The 25,653-nt window shown below is 48.6% G+C and overlaps 1 protein-coding gene across 1 annotated transcript in view; it reads left to right on the top strand.

Annotated features, from left to right (window-relative positions):
• The window catches only part of USH2A (usherin), a 1,656,840-nt gene that overhangs the window by 606,870 nt on the left and 1,024,317 nt on the right, over positions 1-25,653 (top strand). The window contains exons 28-29 of the mRNA XM_063919430.1: positions 7,104-7,184; positions 8,934-9,119. Coding sequence (XP_063775500.1) covers positions 7,104-7,184; positions 8,934-9,119 — 267 coding nt within the window. The remainder of the gene's footprint in view (positions 1-7,103; positions 7,185-8,933; positions 9,120-25,653) is intronic.

Genomic DNA, 25,653 nt, shown 5'->3' with positions numbered 1-25,653 from the left:
GGGACTTGTAGCCAGGATATTTTGTCTGCCCAATCAGAGTGGACGGAGAAAGTATTCTGCATACAGGGCCATTGCTAGGGTGTTCGACGACCCCACTGCAAACTATAAATTTGCGCCCGCCCTCCTTTGCTCAATAGACTGACAGTGCGCGCTGGAGGCGTGCGCCGCAAAATTAGGGTGCGGTCTCACAAGGAAAAGGGGCGTGGTCACACAATAGTACCCACAATTCAAATTACACCACACAGTCACACATTTTATTCAGATTGCTAAGAGAAAATAGTTTTTCCTCTAACGTCATATTATATCTAAACGTTGAGACTGTATATGTACCGTATGTACTGTACTTCCTTTTCTGTCTGTTGTATTATCCATTTAGATTGTGAGCTCTTGTGTGCAAGACCCTGTGCACCTTTATCTGTTACAGTAGGTTGCTTTGGTATGCACTGTACGAATGAAAATTGATCAGTGTTATGTAAATAATTTTTAGTTTATAACTACGTTATAATAATAACAATTATCGTAGTCATCGTCCTGCGCAAATCTTGGTGCATTCTGTAATTGCCGCAACCCTGGGACGGTCAGCCATTTGCAGGAGCTGCAGGAATAGGAGTAACAGTGGGGGGAAGGAATGACTCATTACCATACAAGTATACTGTGTTTCTCCTATCGTCCTAGAGGATGCTGGGGACTCCGTAAGGACTATGGGGTATAGACGGGCTCCGCAGGAGACATGGGCACTATAAAGAACTTTAGAATGGGTGTGCACTGGCTCCTCCCTCTATGCCCCTCCTCCAGACCTCAGTTAGTTCCTGTGCCCAGAGGAGACTGGATGCACTGCAGGGGAGCTCTCCTGAGTTTCTCTGAAAAAAGACTTTTGTTAGGTTTTTTATTTTCAGGGAGCACTGCAGGCAACAGGCTCCCTGCATCGTGGGACTGAGGGGAGAGAAGCAGCCCTACTTAAGTGATAGGCTCTGCTTCTTTAGCTACTGACACCATTAGCTCCAGAGGGAGTCGGAACACAGGTCTCCCCTCGCTGTTCGTCCCAGAGCCGCACCGCCGTCCTCCTCGCAGAGCCGGAAGATAGAAGCCGGGTGAGTATAAGAAGAAAAGAAGACTTCAAAGGCGGCAGAAGACTTCAGATCTTCCTGAGGTAAGCACGCAGCGGTAACACTGCGCGCCATTGCTCCCACACACAGACACACACTAGCAGGCACTGATGGGTGCAGGGCGCAAAGGCCCTGGGCAGCAATATAAACCTCTAAGACTGGCACATGAGTATTATAGGCTGCGGAGGCAGTAGTTATATAAATCCCCTGCCAGTATTATAAAATTGAGCGGGACCGAAGCCCGCCGCTGGAGGGGGCAGAGCTTGGTCCCACAACACTAACCAGCGCCATTTTCTCCACAGAGCACTGCAGAGAAGCTGGCTCCCCGGACTCTCCCCTGCTGAACACGGTGTACACAGGGCAAAAAAGAGGGGGGGGGGGCACTTGTAAGGCGCAGTGAGTGTATTATACATAATTATATATAAAAGCGCTATATATTCTGGGAATTTGTTTTCCAGTATCAGTTGGCGCTGGGTGTGTGCTGGCATACTCTCTCTCTGTCTCTCCTAAGGGCCTTATTGGGGGACTATCTCCAGATAAATATCCCTGTGTGTGTGGGGGTGTCTGTACGAGTGTGTCGGCATGTCTGAAGCGGAAGGCTCATCTAAGAAGGAGGTGGAGCAGATGATTGTGGTGTCTCCGTCGGCAGCGCCGACACCTGATTGGTTGGACATGTGGAATGTTTTAAATGCAAATGTGACCTTATTGCATAAGAGGATGGACAAAGCAGAGTCCAGGGAAAAGGCAGAGAGTCAATCCATGGCTTTGACTGTGTCACAGGGCCCTTCAGGGTTTCAAAAAACGTTCTCTATCCCAAATAGCAGACACTAATACCGACACGGATTCTGACTCCAGTGTCGACTACGATGATGCAAGGTTACACCCAAGGGTGGCCAAAAGTATTCATTTTATGATTATTGCAATAAAAGATGTTTTGCATATCACAGATGATCACAGCGCATGTATAAGGAAAAGAAACCTGAGGTAACCTTTCCCCCATCTCATGAGCTGAACGAGTTATTTGAAAAAGCTTGGGAAACTCCAGACAAAAAACTGCAGATTCCCAAGAGGATTCTTATGGCGTATCCTTTCCCTGCACAGGACAGGGTACTGTGGGAATCCTCGCCCAGGGTGGACAAGGCTTTAACGCGCTTGTCCAAGAAGGTGGCGCTACTGTCTCCGGGCACGGCAGCCCTCAAGGATCCTGCTGATCGCAGGCAGGAAACTACCTTAAAATCTATTTATACACATACGGGGGCTTTACTCAGACCGGCAATAGCATCGGCCTGGGTATGTAGCGCGGTTGCAGCTTGGACAGATACCTTGTCAGCTGACATTGATACCCTAGATAGGGATACCATTTTATTGACCTTAGGTCACATTAAAGACGCAGTCTTATATATGAGAGACGCTCAGAGAGACGTTGGGCTGCTAGGTTCAAGAGCCAACGCCATGGCGATTTCTGCTAGGCGAGCCCTGTGGACCGGCCAATGGACAGGTGATGCCGACTCAAAGAAGCATATGGAGGTTTTACCTTACAAGGGTGAAGTTTTATTTGGGGAAGGTCTCGCGGACCTGGTTTCCACAGCTACCGCGGGTAAATCTACTTTTTTGCCTTTTGTTCCCCCACAGCAAAAGAAAACTCCACAATATCAGATGCAGTCCTTTCGGTCGCATAAGTCCAGAAGATGTCGGGGCTCATCCTTCCTCGCCAGAGGTAAGGGTAGAGGGAAAAGAACGCCTGCTACGGCTAGCTCCCAGGAACAGAAGTCCTCCCTGGCTTCTACTAAATCCACCGCATGACGCTGGGGCTCCACTGAGGGAGTCCGCACCGGTGGGGGCACGTCTTCGACTCTTCAGCCAGGTCTGGGTTCTATCAGACATGGATCCTTGGGCGATGGAAATTGTAACCCAAGGCTACAAACTAAAATTCGAAGAGGTGCCCCCTCGCCGATTTTTCAAATCGGCCTTGCCAGCTTCTCCCCCAGAAAGGGAAGTAGTGTTAGCTGCAATTCAAAAGCTGTGTCAACAGCAAGTGATTGTCACGGTTCCCCTAGTCCAACAGGGAAAAGGGTACTATTCAACCCTGTTCGTGGTCCCGAAGCCGGATGGCTCGGTCAGATCCATTTTAAATCTGAAATCCCTAAACCTGTACTTGAAAAGGTTCAAATTCAAGATGGAATCGCTCCGGGCAGTGATCTCCAGTCTGGAAGGGGGGGATTTTATGGTGTCACTGGACATAAAGGATGCATACCTTCATGTCCCCATATATCCTCCTCATCAGGAGTACCTGAGATTCGCTGTACAGGACTGTCATTACCAGTTTCAGACGTTGCCGTTTGGGCTTTCCACGGCCCCGAGGATTTTCACCAAGGTGATGGCGGAGATGATGGTGCTTCTGCGCAGGCAGGGAGTCACAATTATCCCGTACTTGGACGATCTCCTGATAAAAACGAGATCGAGAGATCAATTGCTGAAAAGCGTGTCGCTCTCCCTGAGAGTGCTACAACAGCACGGTTGGATTCTAAATCTGCCAAAGTCACAATTGATTCCAACGACTCGACTATCATTTCTAGGCATGATTCTGGACACGGAACAGAAGAGGCTTTTTCTCCCAATGGAAAAAGCCCAGGACCTCCAGAACATGGTCAGAGACCTGCTAAAACCAAAAAGAGTGTTGGTTCATCAATGCACTCGAGTTCAGGGAAAAATGGTGGCAGCCTACGAGGCCATCCCCTTCGGCAGGTTTCATGCGAGGACATTTCAGTGGGACCTTCTGGACAAATGGTCCGGGTCCCATCTACAAATACATCAGAAGATAAGCCTGTCCCCCAGGGCCAGTATGTCTCTCCTGTGGTGGCTGCAGAGTGCTCACCTTCTAGAGGGTCGCAGATTCGGCATTCAAGACTGGGTTCTGATAACCACGGACGCTAGCCTCCGAGGATGGGGAACAGTCACACAAGGAAGAAATTTTCAGGGACTATGGTCAAGCCAGGAGGCTTGTCTGCACATCAACGTACTGGAATTGAGGGCCATATACAACGGCCTACGACAAGCGGAGAATCTTCTTCGCGACCTACCGGTTCTTGTTCAATCAGACAACTTCACAGCAGTGGCTCATGTAAGCCGCCAAGGCGGGACAAGGAGCAGAGTGGCAATGGCGGAAGCCACCAGGATTCTTCGCTGGGCGGAAAATCACGTAAGCGCTCTGTCAGCAGTCTTCATTCCGGGAGTGGACAACTGGGAAGCAGACTTCCTCAGCAGACACGATCTCCATCCAGGAGAGTGGGGACTTTATCAAGAAGTTTTTTGCAGAGATAACAAGTCTTTGGGGAATTCCTCAAATAGACATGATGGCGTCACGCCTCAACAAGAAGCTTCGGAGGTATTGTGCCAGGTCAAGGGACCCTCAGGCAGTAGCGTTGGACGCCCTGGTGACACCATGGGTGTTTCAGTCGGTCTATGTGTTCCCTCCTCTTCTTCTCATCTCAAAAATATTGAAAATCGTAAGACGAAAAAGAGTGCAGACAATACTTATTGTTCCAGATTGGCCTCGAAGGGCCTGGTACTCAGATCTTCAGGAAATGCTCACAGAAGATCCGTGGCCTCTTCCTCTCAGGGAGGACCGGTTACAACAGGGACCCTGCGTGTTCCAAGACTTACCGCGGTTACGTTTGACGGCATGGCGGTTGACCACCGAATCCTAGCTGGGAAAGGTATTCCGGAGGAAGTCATCCCTACTCTGATAAAGGCTAGGAAGGATGTGACGGCGAAACATTATCACCGTATCTGGAGGAAGTATTTATCTTGGCGTGAAGCCAAGAATGCTCCGACGGAAGATTTCCATCTGGGCCGTTTTCTCCACTTTCTACAGACAGGAGTGGATATGGGCCTAAAGTTAGGCTCCATTAAGGTACAAATTTCGGCCCTGTCTATTTTCTTTCAGAAGGAGTTGGCTTCTCTCCCAGAAGTCCAGACTTTTGTAAAGGGAGTGCTGCACATCCAGCCTCCTTTAGTGCCCCCAGTGGCACGATGGGACCTTAACGTGGTATTACGGTTCCTAAAATCTCACTGGTTTGAACCGCTTCAGACGGTTGAATTAAAATTTCTCACTTGGAAGGTGGTCATGTTGTTGGCCTTGGCATCTGCAAGGTGGGTGTCCGAATTGGCGGCCTTGTCTCACAAGAGCCCCTATCTGATTTTCCGTGTGGATAGAGCGGAGTTGAGGACTCGTCCTCAATTTTTGCCCAAGGTGGTTTCATCATTTCATATGAACCAACCTATTGTGGTGCCTGTGGCTACGGGTGACTTGGAGGACTCCAAGTCCCTGGATGTAGTCAGGGCCTTAAAAATCTATGTAGCCAGGACGGCTCGGCTTAGGAAAACAGAAGCACTGTTTGTCCTGTATACAGCCAACAAAGTTGGCGGTCCTGCTTCAAAGCATACTATTGCTCGCTGGATCTGTAACACGATTCAGCAGGCTCATTCTACGGCAGGATTGCCGTTACCAAATTCGGTAAAGGCCCATTCCACTAGGAAGGTGGGCTCTTCTTGGGCGGCTGCCCGAGGCATCTCGGCTTTACAGCTTTGCCGAGCTGCTACCTGGTCAGATTCAAACACTTTTGCAAAGTTCTATAAGTTTGATACCCTGGCTGATGAGGACCTTGCGTTTTCTCAGTCGGTGCTGCAGAGTCGTCCGCACTCTCCCGCCCGGTCTGGAGCTTTGGTATAAACCCCATGGTCCTTACTGAGTCCCCAGCATCCTCTAGGACGTAAGAAAAAATAAGATTTTAAACCTACCGGTAAATCTTTTTCTCCTAGTCCGTAGAGGATGCTGGGCGCCTGTCCCAGTGCGGACTACTTTCTGCAAGGCTTGTATATAGTTATTGCTTACATAAGGGTTATGTTACAGTTGAAATCAGTCTTTGCCTGATATTGTTTTGTTGCATACTGTTAACTGGTTGCGTATATTCCATGTTATATGGTATGATTGGTGTGGGCTGGTATGAATCTTGCCCTTGGATTCCCAAAATCCTTTCCTCGTACTGTCCGTCTCCTCTGGGCACAGTTCTCTAACTGAGGTCTGGAGGAGGGGCATAGAGGGAGGAGCTAGTGCACACCCATTCTAAAGTTCTTTATAGTGCCCATGTCTCCTGCGGAGCCCGTCTATACCCCATGGTCCTTACGGAGTCCCCAGCATCCTCTACGGACTAGGAGAAAAAGATTTACCGGTAGGTTTAAAATCGTATTTTTTCCCTGATCTGTCCAAATGTAACTGACCGGGTTTGGTATGTATGACCGACAGATGGGATTCCGGCTGTCCATATCCCGACAGCGGCATCCCGCTGACCAGAATGCCGGCAGCGTGGCGAGCACGGAGTCCCCTTGCGGGCTCGCTGCATTCGCCTCGCTGCGGGCTCAGTGTCTCGCTGCGCTCGTCACAGGATCTATTCTTATACTCACGAGTAGGAAGAGCCCTGCTGCGCCGGAATCCCAGCTGGCGGCATTGTCGGCTGGCGGGATTCCGACGTCAGTATCCTGAACGCTCGGATCCCAACAGCCGGCACATTGACTGCATCCCAGCTGACCCACACATGAGATCATGGGCACAAGTTACTAAGCAGCGGCTTTATAAAACGCCAGCGTATTCCATTGCGCTGTACACTTGCACGCTGCAGAGTCTCGACTGTTTTGACCCCAAAATGTAAAATGACAATAATATTAAATACAAATTCAGCCTGGTTTTCTAGTCAGTATTATTGCTGTGTTATATCTTATGGTGAAATCCGCTTAGTAAATCAGGCAAATCCGCTTAGTAAATCAGGCTCCAGGAGATACTGTGTTGTTGTAGTTTATACAACTTTTTATTCTGATGTTTGACTTTCAGAGTACAGGAAAACTGCAGCAACATGTCCTATGTCAGTTCTTATTACATCTAGTGAAGCAATTGATGAATACAAGTGAATTTACATAATGATATAAAGCTTTGTTTTACAGAATATTTGTATAGAGTAATTGCTTCAAATGAAGCGGGATCAGGAGCGAGCGATTGGAGTCGCGGTCGTTCCAAAGCATCTGGTAAGTCATTGTCTTATTTATTACAGCTTTCCAAAACATGATTGCCATGTTTAGTATGGCGCACTCAGTATGGCGCACTCAGTATGGCGCACTCAGTATGACACGCTAAGTTTGGCACATTCAGTATGGTGCACTCAGTATGGCACGCTCAGCATGGTGCACGCAATATTGCACACTCAGTATGACACATTCATTATGGCACAATCAGTATTGTACACTCAGTATGGCACGCCGTTCAGTATGGCACACTCAGTATGACACGTTCATTATGGCACATTCAGTATTGTACACTCAGTATGGCATGCCATTCAGTATGGCACACTCAGTATGACACGTTCATTATGGCACATTCAGTATTGTACACTCAGTATGGCATGCCATTCAGTATGGCACACTCAGTATGACACGTTCATTATGGCACATTCAGTATTGTACACTCAGTATGGCATGCCATTCAGTATGGCACACTCAGTATGACACGTTCATTATGGCACATTCAGTATTGTACACTTAGTATGGCAAGCCGTTCAGTATGGCACACTCACTATTGCACATTCAGTATTGCATGCTCAGTATGGCCCGCTCAGTGTGGCACATTCAGTATTGCACACTCAGTATGGCACGCCGTTCAGTATGGCACGCTCAGAATGGCTATTCAGTATTGCACACTCAGTATAGCACACAGTTCAGTATGGCACGCTCAAAATGTCTCATTATGGCACATTCAGTATTGTACACTCAGTATGGCATGCCGTTCAGTATGGCACACTCAGTATTGCACATTCAGTATTGCATGCTCAGTATGGCATGCTCAGTATGGCACATTCAGTATTGCACACTCAGTATGGCACACCATTCAGTATGACACGCTCAGAATGGCACATTCAGTATTGCACACTCAATATGGCATGCTCAGTATGGCTCACTCAGTATGGCATGCTCAGTATGGCACACTTAGTATGGCATGCCCAGTATGGCACATTCAGTATTGCACACTAAGTATGGCACGCAGTACAGTATTGCACACAGTATGGCTCGCTCAGTATGGCACATTCAGTATTGCACACTCAGTATGGCACGCTCAGTATGGCTCACTCAGTATGGCACATTTAGTATTGCACACTCAGTATGGCACGCAGTTCAGTATGGCTCGCTCAATATGGCACGCTCAGTATGGCTTGCTCAGTATTGCATACTCAGTATGGCATACTCAGTATGGCTCGCTCAGTATTGCATACTCAGTATGGCTCGCTCAGTATTGCATACTCAGTATGGCTCGCTCAGTATTGCATACTCAGTATGGCATACTCAGTATGGCTCACTCAATATGGCTCACTCAATAAGGCTCACTCAATGTGGCATACTCAGTATGGTACATTCAGTAGTGTATGCTCAGTATGGCACATTCAGTATTGCATGCTTAGTATGGCACGCTCAGTATGGCAGATTCAGTATTGCATGCTTAGTATGGCACGCTCAGTATGGTACATTCAGTAGTGCATGCTCAGTATGGCATACTCAGTATGGCACGCTCAGTATGGCACACTCAGTATGGCACGCTCAGTTTGGCACATTCAGTAGTGCATGCTCAGTATGGCACACCACATACTAAAAACAGTCACAATTGCAGCATACAAAGTAATTTTAAAAAATGAATGAAAACAGCATATGCAGTAGGTCACATTCTGCTGCTTCATATGAGTGCGCCCATATCTGACTCCTAGTCTATCGTGTGTCTTACCCGTATAGTTCCAACGAGCGGGAAGACTCCCCTAAGAGTGCTCGGTGTAAGCGGATACAGCGTCACCGTGGCCTGGGACAGACCAGCTGGGGTCAGAGGAGTAATTCAGCAGTACATACTGACAGCAGAAGCCGCGAGCAGCCCCAATGTGTCTACAGTCAGATCTGTTATTCCGGACACCAGCCAAGACAATGGTAAGTTCTTGTTAATCCCCTACAGATATACTGTACGCACACATATTTCTCTAACGTCCTAAGTGGATGCTGGGGACTCCGTAAGGACCATGGGGAATAGCGGCTCCGCAGGAGACTGGGCACATCTAAAGAAAGCTTTAGGACTATCTGGTGTGCACTGGCTCCTCCCCCCATGACCCCCCTCCAAGCCTCAGTTAGATCTTTGTGCCCGAACGAGAAGGGTGCACACTAGGGGCTCTCCTGAGCTTCTTAGTGAAAGTTTTAGTTTACTGTAGGTTTTTTATTTTCAGTGAGACCTGCTGGCAACAGGCTCACTGCATCGAGGGACTAAGGGGAGAAGAAGCGAACTCACCTGCGTGCAGAGTGGATTGGGCTTCTTAGGCTACTGGACATTAGCTCCAGAGGGACGATCACAGGCCCAGCCATGGATGGGTCCCAGAGCCGCGCCGCCGGCCCCCTTACAGAGCCAGAAGGCAGAAGAGGTCCGGAAAATCGGCGGCAGAAGACGTCCTGTCTTCAACAAGGTAGCGCACAGCACTGCAGCTGTGCGCCATTGCTCCTCAGCACACTTCACACTTCGGTCACTGAGGGTGCAGGGCGCTAGGGGGGGGCGCCCTGAGCAGCAATAAAAACACCTTGGCTGGCGAAAATACATCACATATAGCCCCCAGGGCTATATGGATGAATTTTAACCCCTGCCAGAATCCATAAAAAAGCAGGAGAAAAGTCCGCGAAAAAGGGGCGGAGCCTATCTCCTCAGCACACTGGCGCCATTTTCCCTCACAGCTCCGTTGGAGGGAAGCTCCCCTGGCTCTCCCCTGCAGTCACTACACTACAGAAAGGGTTAAAAAAGAGAGGGGGGGCACTAATTACGCGCGGTATTAAAGATACAGCAGCTATAAGGGGAAAAACACTTATATAAGGTTATCCCTGTATATATATAGCGCTCTGGTGTGTGCTGGCAAACTCTCCCTCTGTCTCCCCAAAGGGCTAGTGGGGTCCTGTCCTCTATCAGAGCATTCCCTGTGTGTGTGCAGTATGTCGGTACGTTTGTGTCGACATGTATGAGGAGAAAAATGATGTGGAGACGGAGCAGATTGCCTGTAATAGTGATGTCACCCCCTAGGGGGTCGACACCTGAGTGGATGAACTGTTGGAAGGAATTACGTGACAGTGTCAGCTCTGTATAAAAGACAGTGGTTGACATGAGACAGCCGGCTACTCAGCTTGTCCAGACGTCTCATAGGCCGTCAGGGGCTCTAAAGCGCCCGTTACCTCAGATGGCAGATATAGACGCCGACACGGATACTGACTCCAGTGTCGACGGTGAAGAGACAAATGTGACTTCCAGTAGGGCCACACGTTACATGATTGAGGCAATGAAAAATGGTTTTCCCCCGATAACAACTGATAATTTCTAAAATGTTATTGGCATTATATCCTTTCCCGCCAGAGGTTAGGGTGCGTTGGGAAACACCCCCTAGGGTGGATAAAGCGCTCACACGCTTGTAAGGGCTCTACCCTCTCCTGAGATGGCCGCCCTTAAGGATCCTGCTGATAGAAAGCAGGAGGGTATCCTAAAATGTATTTACACACATACTGGTGTTATACTGCGACCAGCAATCGCCTCAGCCTGGATGTGCAGTGCTGGGTTGGCGTGGTCGGATTCCCTGACTGAAAATATTGATACCCTAGATAGGGACAGTATATTTTTGCCTATAGAGCATTTAAAAGATGCATTTCTATATATGCGTGATGCACAGCGGAGTATTTGCCGACTGGCATCAAGTCTAAGTGCGTTGTCCATTTCTACCAGTAGAGGGTTATGGACACGTCAGTGGTCAGGTGATGCGTATTCCAAACGGCATTTGGAAGTATTGCCTTAGTAAGGGGAGGAGTTATTTGGGGTCGGTCTTTCAGACCTGGTGGCCACGGCAACAGCTGGGAAATCCACGTTTGTACCTCAACATGAGAAGACGCCGTATTATCAGGCGCAGTCTTTTCGTGGACAAGCAGGCAAAAGGTTCCTCATTTCTGCCCCGTGACAGAGGGTGAGGAAAAAGGCTGCAGAAATCAGCCAGTTCCCAGGAACAGAAACCCTCTCCCGCCTCTGCCAAGCCCTCAGTATGACGCTGGGGCTTTACAAGCAGAATCAGGCACGGTGGTGGGCCCGTCTCAATGAATTTCAGCGCGCAGTGGGCTCACTCGCAAGTAGACCCCTGGATCCTTCAGGTGATATCTCAGGGGTACAAATTAGAATTCGAGACGTCTCCCCCTCGCCGTTTCCTAAAGTCGGCTTTACCGATGTCTCCTTCTGACAGGGAGACAGTTTTGGAAGCCATTCACAAGCTGTATTCCCAGCAGGTGATAATCAAGGTACCCCTCCTGCAACAGGGAACGGGGTATTATTCCACACTGTTGTGGTACCGAAGCCGGACGGCTCGGTGAGACCGATTCTAAATCTAAAATCTTTGAACACTTACATACAGAGGTTCAAATTCAAGATTGAGTCACTCAGAGCAGTGATTGCGAACCTGGAAGAAGGGGACTACATGATGTCTCGGGACATCAAGGATGCTTACCTTCATGTCAAAATTTACCCTTCTCACCAAGGGTACCTCAGGTTTATGGTACAGAACTGTCACTATCAGTTCAGACGCTGCCGTATGGATGGTCCACGGCACCCCGGGTCTTTACCAAGGTAATGGCCGAAATGATGATATTCCTTCGAAGGAAGGGAATTTTAGTTATCCCTTTCTTGGACGATTCCCTGATAAGGGTAAGATCCAGGGAACAGTTGGAGGTCGGTGTAGCACTATCTCAGGTAGTGTTGCGGCAGCACGATTGGATTCTCAATATTCCAAAATCGCAGCTGGTTCCGACGACTTGTCTTCTGTTCCTAGGGATGATCCTGGACACAGTCCAGAAAAAGGTGTTTCTCCCGGAGGAGAAAGCCAGGGAGTTATCCGAGCTAGTCAGGAACCTCCTAAAACCGAGCCAAGTCTCAGTGCATCAATGCACAAGGGTTCTGGGTAAAATGGTGGCTTCCTACGAAGCAATCCCATTCGGCAGATTCCACGCAAGAACTTTCCAGTGGGACCTGCTGGACAAATGGTCCGGGTCGCATCTTCAGATGCATCAGCGGATAACCCTGTCACCAAGGACAAGGGTGTCCCTCCTGTGGTGGTTGCAGAGTGCTCATCTTCTAGAGGGCCGCAGATTCGGCATTCAGGACTGGGTCCTGGTGACCACGGATGCCAGCCTGCGAGGCTGGGGAGCAGTCACACAGGGAAGGAATATCCAGGGCTTATGGTCAAGCCTGGAGACATCACTTCACATAAATATCCTGAAGCTAAGGGCCATTTACAATGCTCTAAGCTTAGCAAGACCTCTGCTTCAAGGTCAGCCGGTGTTGATCCAGTCGGACAACATCACGGCAGTCACCCACGTAAACAGACAGGGTGGCACAAGAAGCAGGAGGGCAATGGCAGAAGCTGCAAGGATTCTTCGCTGGGCGGAAAATCATGTGATAGCACTGTCAGCAGTATTCATTCCGGGAGTGGACAACTGGGAAGCAGACTTCCTCAGCACGACCTCCACCCGGGAGAGCGGGGACTTCACCCAGAAGTCTTCCACATGATTATAAACCGTTGGGAAAAACTCGACAGGTATTGCGCCAGGTCAAAGGACCCTCAGGCAATAGCTGTAGACGCTCTGGTAACACCGTGGGTGTACCAGTCAGTGTATGTGTTCCCTCCTCTGCCTCTCATACCCAAGGTACTGAGATTGATAAGATGGAGAGGAGTAAGCACTATATTCGTGGCTCCGGATTGGCCAAAAAGGACTTGGTAACCGGAACTTCAAGAGATGCTCACGGAGGATCCGTGGCCTCTACCTCTAAGAAGGGACCTGCTCCAGCAAGGACCCTGTCTGTTCCAAGACTTACCGCGGCTGCGTTTGACGGCATGGTGGTTGAACGCCGGATCCTGAAGGAAAAAAGGCTTTCCGGATGAAGTCATCCCTATCCTGATCAAAGCCAGGAAGGATGTAACCGCAAAACATTATCACCGCATTTGGCGAAAATATGTTGCGTGGTGCGAGGCCAGTAAGGCCCGACGGAGGAAATTCAACTGGGTCGATTCCTACATTTCCTGCAAACAGGAGTGTCTATGGGCCTGAAATTGGGGTCCATTAAGGTACAAATTTCGGCCCTGTCAATTTTCTTCCAAAAAGAACTAGCTTCAGTCCCTGAAGTTCAGACGTTTGTAAAAGGGGTACTGCATATACAGCCTCCTTTTGTGCCTCCAGTGGCACTTTGGGATCTCAATGTAGTTTTTGGGTTCCAAAAGTCACATTGGTTTGAACCACTTAAATCTGTGGAGTTAAAATATCTCACATGGAAAGTGGTCATGCTGTTGGCCCTGGCCTGGGTCAGGCGCGTGTCAGAATTGGCGGCTTTATCCTGTAAAAGCCCTTATCTGATTTTCCATTCGGACAGGGCGGAATTGAGGACTCGTCCTCAGTTTCTCCCTAAGGTGGTTTCAGCGTTTCACCTGAACCAACCTATTGTGGTGCCTGCGGCTACTAGGGACTTGGAGGACTCCAAGTTGCTAGACGTTGTCAGGGCCCTGAAAATATATGTTTCCAGGACGGCTGGAGTCAGGAAATCTGACTCGCTGTTTATCCTGTATGCACCCAACAAGCTGGGTGCTCCTGCTTCTAAGCAGACTATTGCTCGTTGGATTTGTAGTACAATTCAGCTTGCACATTCTGTGGCAGGCCTGCCACAGCCAAAAATCTGTAAATGCCCACTCCACAAGGAAGGTGGGCTCATCTTGGGCGGCTGCCCGAGGGGTCTCGGCTTTACAACTTTGCCGAGCAGCTACTTGGTCAGGAGCAAATACGTTTGTAAAATTCTACAAAATTGATACCCTGGCTGAGGAGGACCTGGAGTTCTCTCATTTGGTGCTGCAGAGTCATCCGCACTCTCCCGCCCGTTTGGGAGCTTTGGTATAATCCCCATGGTCCTTACGGAGTCCCCAGCATCCACTTAGGACGTTAGAGAAAATAAGAATTTACTTACCGATAATTCTATTTCTCTTAGTCCGTAGTGGATGCTGGGCGCCCATCCCAAGTGCGGATTGTCTGCAATACTGGCACATAGTTATTGTTACCAAAAAATCGGGTTATTGCTGTAGTGAGCCATCTTTTCTAGAGGCTCCTCTGTTATCATGCTGTTAACTGGGTTTAGATCACAAGTTGTACGGTGTGATTGGTGTGGCTGGTATGAGTCTTACCCGGGATTCAAAATCCTTCCTTATTGTGTACGCTCGTCCGGGCACAGTATCCTAACTGAGGCTTGGAGGGGGGTCATGGGGGGAGGAGCCAGTGCACACCAGATAGTCCTAAAGCTTTCTTTAGATGTGCCCAGTCTCCTGCGGAGCCGCTATTCCCCATGGTCCTTACGGAGTCCCCAGCATCCACTACGGACTACGAGAAATAGAATTATCGGTAAGTAAATTCTTATTATATATTATCCCTGATGACTACAGATAAACTGTACACACACATATATATATATTATCCCTGATGACTACAGATATACTGTACACACACATATATATATTATCCCTGATGACTACAGATATACTGTACACACACATATATATATTATCCCTGATGACTACAGATATACTGTACACACATATATATATATTATCCCTAATGACTACAGATATACTGTACACACACATATATATATATTATCATTGATGAATACAGATATACTGTACACACACATATATATATTATCATTGATGAATACAGATATACTGTACACACACATATATATATTATCATTGATGACTACAGATATACTGTACACACACATATATATATATATTATCCCTGATAACGGCTTTTTCAAAAATCCAAAACTATGAAGTCTGCGACAGTTTCGGCGATGAGGTTTGATTAGGGATTTCAGCCAGACACGATTGCTGGTATGTTCCCCCAAGTTTCACGGTCCTCCCCCTGCAGGTATGGACACCGGCTCCAGGCCTGACTGCCACGCTGTTACTAAGTAGAGATCTGCGCTTCAGCTTTTTTTAAAATCCGAACCCACACGAAGTTAAGAGCTCTTAGTTGAGCCTAGTCCTGGTTCAGATATCAGAGGAGTCGAATCAAGTCCCAGTTTTGAAACGTCTCGGATTTTAAATGTGAATTTTGTGTTTTAGATTGCAAAATTTTGGCTGGGCCGCTCTGTGAGCTTCCGGCATGCCCCAGCCCCTCGGTCTCTCTTTCTCAGCATCTATTCACTGAGTGACAGGGAACCTCCTAACTGCCCTACCCCCCACCCCCCCTCCCTCTGCCCACCGTGGGATACTTTGGCCAGCGGCTGGGACAGCGGGACAGTGCCCAAAAAACGGGACTGTCCTGTGAAAATCAGGACAGTTGGGAGGTATGCAATAGGCCCTGTCAGCAACATAAGCAACTGTGGGGTTGATGTACAGTAGGAGCCATGCTCATCTTGGCTTCTCTGCTGCACCTAGGTGCACCAAGGTTTATAAGCATAAGCCTTCATCTATTGTTCTCAACTGCAGTACAATACAGAGAGAACAATACAGCAGGGGATTAAGTCATTACAGCAGAAGGGTCGTTATTGGGGAGTCGCGGTAGCTCTGATCCCGCTTCTCCCCCATGTATGAAGGAGGAGACGTGCGGCAAGGTGACAGGGACGCTACGCTGTCTACAAGAGTAGCAGGAAGTGTTATGCCCGCACGATCCGTGCCAGTATCATACATCCCTCCCGTTGTACATTCACTTAGTAAAAGCCAAGGCGGGCGTGCAACCCTCTATCCTCAATCCTTAACTAGTTCACTAATTAAGCCTGAAACAATGCGCGACTGCAGTTTTTGAATAGCTTAAGTAGAAACTGTCTATGAGGGCAGCAGAATGCATCAAAGGCGCAAATGGCGTCAAACCTCCGATAATGCTGTTTTCTGAAGTTTGACCACGTTCCGTAACTTTCCGGCGCTTGGCCCTGATAGGCAGCGCCATCAATAGCTCGTATCCCCTAATGGAAGACTATGGGCTTCTCTCTGCATTGTTTCTTGAGTGTTCCCCTGAGTCTCATGCATGCACCGAACGACAGCCGTGCAACTGCCGCTAAAAACCCGCAAGTTCTTATATTGGGGGTCATTCCGAGTTGATCGCTAGCTGCATTCGTTCGCTGTGCAGCAATGAGGCAAAAAAACGGCACTTCTGCGCATATGTACGATGCGCAATGTGCACGCGCATCGTACAATTGCAACAAACAATGTAATTTCACATAGGGTCTAGCAAAGCTTTTCAGTCGCACTGCTGGCCGCAGAGTGATTGACAGGATGTGGGCGTTTCTGGGTGTGAACTGACCGTTTTCAGGGAATGTTCGGAAAAACGCAGGCGTGCCAGGAAAAACGCAGGCGTGGCTGGGCGAACGCAGGGCGTATTCGTAACGTTAAAACAGAAACTAAACAGTCTGAAGTGATTGCAAGCGCTGAGTAGGTTTTGAGCTACTCTAAAACTGCACAAAAAAACTTTGCCGCCGCTCTGCGATCCTTTCGTTCGCACTTCTTCTAAGCTAAAATACACTCCCAGTGGGCGGCGGCATAGCGTTTGCACGGCTGCTAAAAACTGCTAGCGAGCGAACAACTCGGAATGACCACCATTGCAAAGGAAAGCTTTTATCGGAAGAGCTGTCCTTTGCAATTTCAGTCGCAATAGTACAAGCCTACGGCTGGAGCATAACCCGCTTTATAACCGGTTGCTCCGCCCACTTTACAGAAGGGAGAATCATTCACTCTTATAGCAGCTCAAATAGTTAACGTGTCTTTTCCTGAACGATTGCGCAGCGCTGTGTATTTGTATTTATTCTTGCGGAACGTTCTAAACTCTGTATCATTTTAGCATCTGGACAGTTTGTTTTTTTATCTTGGTACGTCACAGTATATATCTGAGGATAATAAGTTGTCATGCAGCTATCATCATACGTACACAATAAGCAGAACCCCTAATAAAGGATAATTGTACGTTTCATCCTATCACGCCAGTCCGGGAAATACTTTAATGTGCTCTGATTCAGATCATTTGTCTTCGAGGCGTTACGTTTCTGGCATCTTTATATGTGACCTTAACAAACAGCATATGACATGTGTAAGTGCACTCCGTGTGGTGATTCCTGCGCTTAAGTGCGCCGCTGCAGCCATAGCGATGAAAAATTTGGCCATTTTGCTGTAGCAAATGATAGCAGAATTAGTCCTTGACAGGTCCAAACCTTGGGCTTTATGGCGTGTAAAAGATGAAATGCGGGTTACGTCTACACAGTTTTTTCACATAAAACATATTTATGATTTAGAGCAAAACAGGGTGACTCAACCTCACTAAAATCGTCCGGAGAAAATAATTTAGTACGCGGTCTTCGTGGTCCGGATACACCTCACTATCAATCTGCTTAACTAGCCCCACATGCTGAGTTATTTCCTAATTCTAAGGGGGGAAGATGGAGTCAGTTTAGCTGTAGATGTTGGCGGATGAACCAGTGCCCACTGCTGCTGCCTGGCAATGTAGGAGTTACGTCAGAAGGCTCAGAACACTGGCACGTATACATTCTTGGGGTCCAGTATGATTTCTCAATGGAATACTGACGGTGGCTTCCTGACCATCAGAATCCCAACAGCCCCCTGTAAAGTACCCTAACCCTCCCCTGCTCGCTACCCTAACCCTCCCCTGCTCGCTACCCTAACCCTCCCCTGCTCGCTACCCTAACCCTCCCTTGTGGATGCCTAAACCTAACCCTCCCCGGTGGTTCCTAACCCTCCCCTGCTCCCTACCCTAACCCTCCTCAGTGGTTCCTAACCCTCCCCTGCTCCCTACCCTAACCCTCCTCGGTGGTTCCTAACCCTTCCCTGCTCCCTACCCTAACCCTCCTCGGTGGTTCCTAACCCTCCCCTGCTCCCTACCCTAACCCTCCTCAGTGGTTCCTAACCCTTCCCTGCTCCCTACCCTAACCCTCCCTGGTGGTGACTAACCCTAGCGCTCCCTTCCCCGTTGCCTACACCTAACACTCCCCGCTTGGTGCCTAACCCTAGCGCTCCCTTCCCCGCTGCCTACACCTAACCCCCCCCCCGCTTGGTTCCTAACCCTAACCTCCCCTAACACCCACCGTGCTTGTGGTGTTCTTCGGGATACCGGCGACGTAAACTGTTCATTAGATCTCAGAGGTCAGATGCGGAGGTTTTCACTTGTAGCATAACTGCTGCGTCTGTGTGTGCAGCGGATCTGGGAAGATGTGCAAATGTCTCAGCCACCATTCCATGCAGACGCCCATTGCCTGACTTCTCAGATCTGCCGCACAGCGGTTTCTCAGAATATCCGTCGCAACTAAGACGCCAGGGCCAGAACCATTGTGTAAGAAGTCGCTGGCGGAGGCGCACCCCAAAAATAGTCGCAACATGCCCACGTTTGATGCCACCCCTCCGTTACCTCCTACAAATGCTCGCGATCTGTCAATCACTCTGCATCCTTAGCCACATTACGAGCGCCATCGCAATACCATCGCAACACATGCGTTGCACGACTCTGATGCATCCGCAGTAGCGAAAACATCGTCTAACTGCAAATGTCAGCGGTGCGGCCACCTCTGAATCAGGCATAGGGAGACGCTCTATAATCATACTTGCCTACCCTCCCGGAAGCTGCGGGTGACTTTTGGGGTAGTCTCCCACAGCCCTAGAATAGTGGGCGACACTCCTGCTTCCTGCCCACTTCCAGCTCCTTACTGTTACATACCAAGTTTGAAAAATGACAGCTAGGAGCTGATTGGCTGGTACTTTATCTCTCTCTAAGACTTACTCCACCCGCACAGGGTCTTTAGGGACACCTACACACAGTAATTACTGTACTAACGACACAATATATGTAAAAGTACTTACGGTCAGCAGCACAGCATCATTGGTGTCTCTATAATGGGTGCAGTGTGTGCGGTGCACAGGGGGCCCCTGGTTCCGGGGGGAGCCCACACCGCACACATTGCACCCATTTAAATACTTACCAAACCGAAGTCCAGCGGCAGGTGCAGCGATCACGGTGAAAATCGCCACCAAAATGGCTGCCGCGCACGCGCGGTAGCCAAATTGAACTCCAGATCGTGGTGGGCGCCATGTTTCCGGAGACCTGCACATGCGCAGTAGACTCTAGCACAATGCCGGATTCTACAACGCCGTTCAGAGGAGGGGGCCCACCCAGAGGTGCACACGGGCCCCCTCCTCTGTAGAAACGCCCCTGATAAGAATGTAATGACTGTGATACAGGACGACGGTATGTAGCTAAGTTACCGACGGAAGAAATACCTATTGACAGAATCCCCACAACCAAATACCAAATTACTTTATTCCGACATATATACAACACTGACAAGCAATATACCGACACCAGTAAAATACTGACACAAATAATACCGACCTGAATGGAACACCAACACAACCATTATGCCGACAGCTAAAATATCGACAGAACATAATACGAAACATCTCACAATGCCGACACACTCATTATCCAGACAATCGACATGTGTACATGATTCAAATACCGACAATCACAACACCGACAAACCCCCGCCCCCTTCAGGTGAAAATACCGACTGAAGAAATCCCGACGCCCCCAAATGCTGACAGTAAAATTACCGACAGTCACATCACCGATCACCAGTAATCCCGACAGGCCCCCTTACACATGATCTAAATATGGCATCAGTATGCCGATGTTCCCAATCGACGCAGCCTGCACCCCTCACCCCACAGTCAGTGGCGCACGCAGGGGGGTTTCCGAGTACCTAGAAACCCCCCCTGATGAGCTGAATTTTCAATTTATGAGACAGAGACACAGCTGTCTCTGTCTCAGCTGAAAGCCGCGATCGCGACCGCGAAGCTGCTGTACTGCTGAGCAACAGTCAGAGCCGGATTAAGGGGAAGGGGGACCAGGGGGTAAGTATACCTGGGCCCCCTTGGCTAGAGCTGTTTTACCTCCTCAGCTCTGATGGTGCTGTCTCCCCTCTCAAGCCACCACTGGTAGCAGCGGAGGCTGGAGATTACAGAGGAGGTGGAGGGGAGGGAGATGCTGCACACCTGATAACACTGCCGCGGCTCCTGCATGTGAGTCACTGCTCTTCCGCAGCCTGAAACCCTCCCTGCCCAACAGCATGCCCCAAAGTCTTTGACCCCCACCCACCCCGGACCCTGAAAACCCCCCTCCCCGACAGCCTGCCCAGAAATCTCCCCCAACCACACACCCTGCAGCATCAAACCCTCCCTTGCCGACAGCATGCCCCAAAGTTCCCCTCTCCATCCTCCCTGTGCTAAGCTGCCCGACCGCATTCTATTCCACCCTAGCGTGGAGACTCACCAGCGGCCAGCCCCAGCAAATAAGTGATGAGCAGGAAATAGTGCAGCGCCAGGGAGAACATGTTTTTAAGGTACGTTCAGTGATCAGCCTCATTGTGTTGAAAGGAGGGGGGGGACGACAGCAGGCACATCAAGGGTATAATTGGCAACAAGAAGGGGAGGACTCCCCTGCCTTAAGTGCCCTGGGCCCCCTGAATGCTTAATCTGGCCCTGGCAACAGTAGCTCTCTTCTTATAGGCGATAATTCTCAAAGATATGAACGATCTCGTTCATTAATGAATGAGGGCCCTCATTCCGAGTCGTTCGCTCGGTAATTTTCTTCGCATCGCAGCGTTTTTCTGCTTAGTACGCATGCGCAATGTTCGCACTGCGACTGCGCCAAGTAATTTTGCTATGAAGATAGTTTTTTTACTCACGGCTTTTTCTTCGCTCCGGCGATCGTAGTGTGATTGACAGGAAATGGGTGTTACTGGGCGGAAACACAGCGTTTTATGGGCGTGTGGATAAAAACGCTACCGTTTCCGGAAAAAACGCAGGAGTGGCTGGAGAAACGGAGGAGTGTCTGGGCGAACGCTGGGTGTGTTTGTGACGTCAAACCAGGAACGACAAGCAGTGAACTGATCGCAGATGCCGAGTAAGTCTGAAGCTACTCTGAAACTGCTAAGTAGTTTGTAATCGCAATATTGCGAATACATCGTTCGCAATTTTAAGAAGCTAAGATTCACTCCCAGTAGGCGGCGGCTTAGCGTGTGTAACTCTGCTAAAATCGCCTTGCGAGCGAACAACTCGGAATGAGGGCCGAGGTACCATTCATATCTTTGAGTGTGGAGTCACCAGCGATGGACGATGCACGGCCCCGCGCTCGTTCATCGCTGGTGCCCCGTCGGCTGCACATGCAGGCCAATATGGACGATCTCGTCCATATTTGCCTGCACTTCTATGGAGCCGCGTGACGGGGGGAGTGAAGAAACTTCACTCCCCCATCACTGCCCCCCCGCCGCCGGGTCGCCCGTCGGCCGTATCCACCGTCGGGCAGCTCGGTGGCGGATCGTTAAATGTGTTGGGCCCATTACAGATTGTTTTGGGGGGAACTGCTGGCTGCGCATGTTCAGCCACAGCAGCTCCCTCCGTCCTTACACTGATGCCCCTCTGCTCCCAGCCCCTATGCATACAACTGTGAGTATTTATGTATTTGTCATTATGTATGTATGTGTGTGTTTGTGCACATATGTATGAATGTATATATAGTACATATACATGTATACACCTGTTTGTTTGTTTGTTTGTTTGTTTGTATATATATATATTATATATATATATTGTAACACTGTAGGGGTGCAAGGCGCCTTTTCCTGGGGAATATGGCAGCATGCAGCAGCTGAGGAATAACACAAGTCCAGTTTCTGGTACAACTGACCCCGGCCAGTTTTAATGAAACAGAAAATAAAACAAACCCCAAAATAAAAATACCTTGCCTGTCCGGCACTAACTAAACATAAGATGTTCCTAACTGTCACTAAACAAAACACAGAGTTCTTCAGTACATACTGTATAGCTTACTTGCATCAGAAAGCGTGTCTCACACACAGATCCTGCAGCCTTCCCAGGCAGTCTGCCCATACTAATCAGGTTAGAAGCACTATATCACTCTTACACAGCTGAAACCCTGATTAGCCCTCTGTGAGGCCAAAGACCCGAACTGGGCCCAATGTCTAGAACTCGCCTTATCTCTCTCTCAGAGCCTTTACCCAGCTTTTACAGCAAACTGAAAAGGTTCAGACAAAACAAAAAGCATTTTTCCTAGAAGTTAACATTTTCTAAAACATGTAAGACAAGAACCTGGGACAAATATACCTGCCCTCAAACACTATCCCAGTGTTCTTGTCACATATCCCCCTCCCCTGTTTCGACCTAGGGGCCGGAACACTTGTAGCCCCCAAACAGAAGATGCGAGACAATGCATCTGCGTTGGCCAATTGTGTTCCCGGTCTATGTTCGACAGTAAACTTAAAGTCCTGCAACGCTAGAAACCATCTAGTTACACGAGCATTCTTGCCTCTATTTACATACATCCATTTTAAAGGGGCATGGTCTGTCACTAGTCTGAATTGTCTACCCAAGAGGTAATATCTCAAGGTATCTAGTGCCCACTTAATGGCCAAAGCCTCCTTTTCCACAATGGCATACCTTTTTTCATGCTCATTGAGTTTCCTACTCAAATAAATGATAGGGTGTTCGTCCCCATCTCTGGTTTGGGACAGCACAGCACCTATCCCTACCTCTGAGGCATCTGTCTGTACCACAAATTCTTTTGAAAAATCTGGTGTTATCAACACCGGTTGTGAACACAAAGCCACTTTTAACGCTTGGAACGCCTTTTCTGCATCAGGGTTCCATTTCACCACATTTGACTGCTTCCCTTTGGTAAGGTCTGACAACGGCACCGCTGTGGTCGCAAAATTAGGAATAAACCGTCTATAGTACCCAGTAATTCCCAAAAAAACCCTTACCTGTTTTTTATTCACTGGACGAGGCCAGTTTTGAATAGCATCAACTTTATTCAATTGGGGCCTAATCAGACCTCTGCCTATGGTGAAGCCCAAGTATTTGACCTCCTCCATTGCGAGGCAGCACTTCTTTGGGTTAGCAGTTAACCCTGCCTCTCTGATTGAGTCCAGTACTGCTTGTACTTTAACCAAATGGGACCCCCAGTCTGTACTGTGAATTACCACATCATCCAAATAGGCAGCTGCATATTTTCTATGGGGCCTCAAAATTTTATCCATCGCCCGTTGAAAGGTTGCTGGAGCCCCATGCAACCCAAAGGGTAACATCTTATACTGGTACAGCCCCTCCGGAACCGAAAAGGCTGTTTTTTCTTTGGCGCTATCAGATAAAGGTATTTGCCAGTAACCTTTGGTCAGGTCCAATGTGGTGAGAAACCTGGCTGTTCCCAGCCTTTCTACAAGCTCATCCACACGGGGCATGGGGTATGCGTCAAACTTGGACACCTCATTTAACTTACGAAAGTCATTACAGAAGCGTATGCTACCGTCGGGCTTCGGGATGAGCACTATGGGACTGGACCACTCACTGTTAGACTCCTCTATGACTCCAAGTTCTAACATGGTTTTAACTTCCTTAGAAATAGCTTCTCGCTGAGCTTCAGGAATCCTATATGGCTTTAAATGAACCCTGACCCCTGGTTCTGTGACAATGTCATGTTTTATTATGGTCGTTCGGCCAGGCAGCTCTGAAAATACCTCCCTATTTTGGATGAGAAATTCTTTAACCTGATTGTTCTGATCAGCTGATAATGTCTCTGACACCTTCACTGCGGGAAGCAACCGGGGTGAAGACACCGAAGGGCAAGGCTCCGCTGACAGAGACAACCTATCTTTCCAGGGTTTGATTAAGTTAACATGGTAGATCTGTTCGGGTTTTCTCTTTCCCGGCTGGTATACTTTGTAATTAACCTCATTCACTTTTTCCCTAATCTCAAATGGACCCTGCCATTTAGCTAGGAATTTGCTTTCCACAGTGGGTACCAAAACAAGAACTCTATCTCCAGGAGCAAATTCCCGTATCTTGGCACTCCGGTTATAGACCCTCTGTTGAGCACTTTGGGCCTGTTCCATGTGCTCTCTGACAACAGGTACCACGGCTGCAATCCTATCCTGCATTTGTGTTACATGCTCAATAACGCTTCTATAAGGAGTGGGCTGTCCTTCCCACGTCTCTTTGGCAATATCCAACAGCCCTCTGGGGTGTCTACCATACAACAAATCAAATGGAGAAAACCCCGTAGAGGACTGAGGGACTTCTCTGATGGCCATTAACAAGTAGGGCAACAAACAATCCCAGTTTTTCCCATCTCTCTCAACAACCTTTTTTAACATACTTTTTAATGTTTTATTAAACCTTTCCACCAACCCGTCAGTTTGGGGATGGTAGATGGACGTCCTGAGGTGAGTGACCTTAAATACCTTGCACAATTCTTTCATGATCCTTGACATAAATGGAGTACCTTGGTCAGTCAAAATTTCTTTTGGTATTCCCACTCTACTAAATACCTGCACCAGCTCCCTAGCTATCGCCTTGGTTGTGATAGTGCGTAATGGGACAGCCTCAGGATATCGAGTGGCATAGTCCATAATTACCAGGATATACTGATGGCCCCGAGCAGACTTTAACAAGGGCCCCACGAGATCCATGGCTATTCTGTCAAACGGGACCTCTATAATAGGCATGGGAACTAGTGGGCTCCTGAAATGGGGTCTAGGGGCATGATACTGGCATTCAGGACAGGAAGAACAATATTCAGACACTTCTTTATAAACCCCTGGCCAAAAGAACCTTTGTAAAACTCTTTCAGTGGTTTTTTCTGCCCCTAAATGTCCTGCGGTAACGTGACTATGAGCTAAATCTAGTACCGTTCTCCGATAAGGCTGGGGAACTACCAGCTGTTCCACCACATCCTCACCCCTTTTGACAATGTGGTACAAGAGCTCATTACAGATGGCCATGTGGGGATACGTAACCCTGTCACCTGGTACCACAGGTTCCCCATTAACAATCTTAACATTCTCTCTAGCCTTTATTAAGGTAGGATCCTTTAACTGTTCAGACGCAAACAGATCCTTCTTTACCTCCAGGTCAGGCACGCTTTCAGTTCTAACTACTATGTCTCTGTTCCCGGCAAGAGGGTCCTCACTGGACTCCCCATCTGTCACTTCCCCAGCCAAACTAGCAAAAGGCAAAGGGACAGAAAGTTCCGAAGACCCACGTACATCCATAAAATCACCGGTATTATCAACTGGGTTTTTACTTCTCACATCTGTTGATAACCGTGATTCCCACAGTTTCCAAAAATGAGGAAAATCCCTCCCTATTATGGCCTCATGCACCAAGGTAGGGACCAGTCCCACTTTAACCATTGCTGACCCACAACAAGTTTCTATATTCACCTCAGCAGTGGCATAATGTTGGGTATCCCCATGTATGCAAGTTACCCCAATAGGTATTTGCTGGACCTTTAAGGGGTTCACTAACCCAGCTTTCACGAGGGTAACTAAACTTCCTGAATCTAGCAAGGC

Source organism: Pseudophryne corroboree, chromosome 4, assembly GCF_028390025.1.
Source record: "Pseudophryne corroboree isolate aPseCor3 chromosome 4, aPseCor3.hap2, whole genome shotgun sequence".
Taxonomy (NCBI): Eukaryota; Metazoa; Chordata; class Amphibia; order Anura; family Myobatrachidae; genus Pseudophryne; species Pseudophryne corroboree.
This window is presented reverse-complemented; position numbering and strand designations above follow the sequence as displayed.